At 37.7% G+C, this 3534-nt stretch overlaps 1 protein-coding gene across 1 annotated transcript in view; it reads left to right on the forward strand.

The window, feature by feature from the left end:
* Positions 1 to 2794, forward strand: part of LOC119837314 (probable pyruvate dehydrogenase E1 component subunit alpha, mitochondrial) — a 5605-nt gene extending 2811 nt beyond the window's left edge. The window contains exons 5-8 of the mRNA XM_038362834.1: positions 259 to 430; positions 848 to 997; positions 1229 to 1404; positions 1706 to 2794. Of these exons, the coding sequence (XP_038218762.1) occupies positions 259 to 430; positions 848 to 997; positions 1229 to 1404; positions 1706 to 1885 (678 nt within the window). The 3' untranslated portion in view covers positions 1886 to 2794. The remainder of the gene's footprint in view (positions 1 to 258; positions 431 to 847; positions 998 to 1228; positions 1405 to 1705) is intronic.
* Positions 2795 to 3534: the final 740 nt, after the last annotated feature.

Below are 3534 nucleotides of genomic sequence, written 5' to 3' on the forward strand. Positions count from 1 at the left end.
TTTTTTTTGTATAAATACTTTTATTTGTGAATTCAACATTCGTAAAGCAGCATTTAGATATGTTACCAATTATGTTTGTTTTTTATTCAAAATTTTAATTCATTGTGTCATTGTGGATGCAATGAACATTTTTTTTTTAAGTCCATTTTTAATTAAATTGTTTCACTAAATTTTATAGTCTGTGGTGTCATCATCGATTCACCGGTAATTTTCTTCTATAACCTGTGGTTACGATCTGACATAAACCGTACGGGGCAGGTGCCGCTCGGCGCCGGGTTGGCGTTCGCGCACAAGTACCGCGGCGACGGCGGCGTCGCGTTCGCCATGTACGGCGACGGCGCGGCCAATCAGGGCCAGCTGTTCGAGGCGTACAACATGGCGAAGCTGTGGGACTTGCCTTGCGTGTTCGTGTGCGAGAACAACGGCTACGGTTAGCGTTCATGTACTTTTCAGCTAGTAATGTATATATCATATTATGAGTCAGTGGATTTTTTTTTTAATGTCATATTTGGCAAAGGACCTGCGACCGCCCATGACCATTTGTAAGTCATATGCCACTGCCAGAGTGCCTTGCGCCTCTATCGAATTACCGACTTTTAAAAGTATAGGATAAAGTAAGGATTGTTAAGGGGGATAAAGGAAAGGACTGGAAAAGGGTAAAGAAAAGGATACAGACCTCCCAATTCACCGAACGCTGAGTTGTATATGGGATACCATCTCAGGTGTGATTTGGATCAATTTGTTACTCAACTCCTAAAACAAAGTGTGGCCAGAGATAAATTATATTTGCATATTATTATTACTATAACTATAATAAAATTTATATTATAATCATCAAATTCTCCAGGTATGGGTACAAGTGTAGACCGTTCCTCCGCAAGCACGGAATACTATTCCCGCGGAGACTACATCCCGGGCATTTGGGTGGACGGGATGGACGTTATCGCCACAAGGGAAGCTACTAGATACGCGATCGACTATTGTACAAGTGGGAAAGGTAAAAAAAAACTTTATATACATAGTCTAACACAATGTTTGTGATTTGGTTCCATTTTAGAATTTGGAATGATACCTGCAATCCAGAAATGTCAATAGACTTTTTTGGAGAAAAGAATTATTGTCTTTTTTTTTTTGTTTTTTCTCGACTGGATAAACTTTTTTGACGATCTGTCCAGTTGTTAAGAGAACGTCAGTGATGGTTACATAAAATAATTTTCAACATTTCCAGGTCCGTTGGTAATGGAGATGGAGACGTACCGCTACTCCGGCCACTCGATGTCGGACCCGGGCACGTCGTACCGCACGCGCGACGAGGTGCAGGAGGTGCGCCAGACGCGGGACCCCATCACGTCCTTCAAGGAGAAGATCGTGGCCAGCGAGCTGGTCACTCCCGATCAGCTTAAGGTGGGTGCTTTGCTGATTTGTTAGAGAACCTTTCATTGGTAGAGAGATGGTCAGCCGACATTGGCTCAAGATGGGTGCTTTAGTGACTTGTTAGGGGACCTATAGTGGGCAAAGAGCTGGTCAGTCAGGATTGGCTTATTATTTGGTGGGTGCGTTAGTGACTTGTTAAATATATCTGAACGTATAATGTGGCGTGAAATCAGTTACTTTTCTTTTCATTCGCATTTAAATGCAAAACCACAGAATTTTTAATAGATTTTAGGGAAAAATTTGTCTATAAAATTTATCTTATTTACTACAGGAAATCGACGCCAAAGTACGTAAAGAGGTAGACGACGCGACGAAACAGGCCAAAGCCGAGGCGGAAGTTGGCAATGAGGAGCTTGCCGGCGATATTTACTACAATAACTTGGAGACCGTCGTCAGAGGTATCCACCCAGGCGCTCCGTTACAGCACGTCGACGTCGTACCACGGAATTAGGTCCTATAACTTGGGGCGCAGGTAAACTCGATAACAACTCGCATGAAACTCGACAGGAACTCGATAGGAACACAATAGTGAAAATGCTTATTGCGGAGCGAGCGTTTAAGGCCTAGTGTGGTAAATGATATTTTAAATTTCTAATGTTATTATTTTCGTCTTTCACATCAGTAAAGTTAGTGAGGGACGTTTGATATAAAGATATTTAAATTGAACAACATGATATTAATTTCTGTTTTTGAAGGTCGTTTAAAGAATTGATAAATTCTATGTGATTTTTCTCCACTGTGAAATTTGTTAATATAATCTTAGCGTAAATACATCAATTTGACATATGTACGGAAGGGGCGTAACGATAAAGAAATTCTTATTTTAAAAATAAGAACAATATATCGATGTTTAAGTGCAGGACTCTTATTGGTTGTTCCATCTCCGCTCCGTTCTTATATATACCAGCTACGTACGGCATACGTACTTTCCTGTTAGATTTATGACATAATATGTCCAATAAATATGAAATCTTCGTTTCTTATACATCGAATAATTGAGTGTTTAAACACATTTGATGTGTTCAAAATTGTATTAATTGGAGTTGAAAATGGAACTTTTATTTCTTTTCATATTTCTTATACTTGATATTATTGTAATAGACACAATACGTTTTTTTTTTATTATTAAAATGTGGCCATTTATATTTTAATGTCTAAAAATCTGACAATTATAAGCGTATTTTTCTGTTTTTTTTTTTGTTATATGAGAGAGTTCTATATCGCACCGGTGGCGCATATCGGAGCATAGTAACTCCATTGGCGGGAAACCCTGTGTTTCACATTTCATTGGTTCATTGGTTTTAAAATCAAGCAAAAAAACAAATAGAATTTCTTGTTACTTTTAGTTAGAGGGCCACATTTTATAGTCCAGGATCCATCGCCCATTTTTGCACTTGATTACTATCAAGCTAATAATCCGTGAGTAGCTTTATTTTGATGAGACGCCCAATAATTTCCGGTCCGAAACTTTCGATTGTGGTAGCTAACAGAGGTAGCAAGGATAAAATATGTTGATTTGATGATTCTCAAATATTTATTACTAACTGAATTTTTTTTTGTTAAATCTCAAGACAATTATCTAAATTATTCGAAAAAATATTTGTCCTACAAAATCTATGGTTTGATCAAAGAGTCCCCTCTTTCCGACATGTATCGATAACGAGGTCATCATAAATGATTACTAACCAGCTGATTTTTTTTTTTACTTAGTTAATATTCATGTAATTTAACAGACATATTGTCCTACAAATTGCGCGGTACGTTATCCTGGTCCTACGCTCAAAAGTAGTAGTACAGATCCTTGATGTAAAAATAATTACTATCAAGCTGAATCTTCGTGAATAGCTTTCGTTTCGATGAGTCGCCCAACAATTTCCTATGCGAAAATTCTCAATTTTGGTAGCTAACAGAGATAGCAATGATATGACGGTATGAGTTATTTGAGAAAAGGTATAAATCAAAAAATGACAATGAAAAAATTTTAAAACAAAAAATCGAAGGATATGATCCTTCCAGTTTGCCCCAACAAAACAAGAATTGTTGCAACAAATTAAACGAACTGTATTCATCTGCAATGTATGGTGTAATGCACACATGCGG

This window comes from Zerene cesonia, chromosome 27 (assembly GCF_012273895.1).
Source record: "Zerene cesonia ecotype Mississippi chromosome 27, Zerene_cesonia_1.1, whole genome shotgun sequence".
NCBI lineage: Eukaryota > Metazoa > Arthropoda > Insecta > Lepidoptera > Pieridae > Zerene > Zerene cesonia.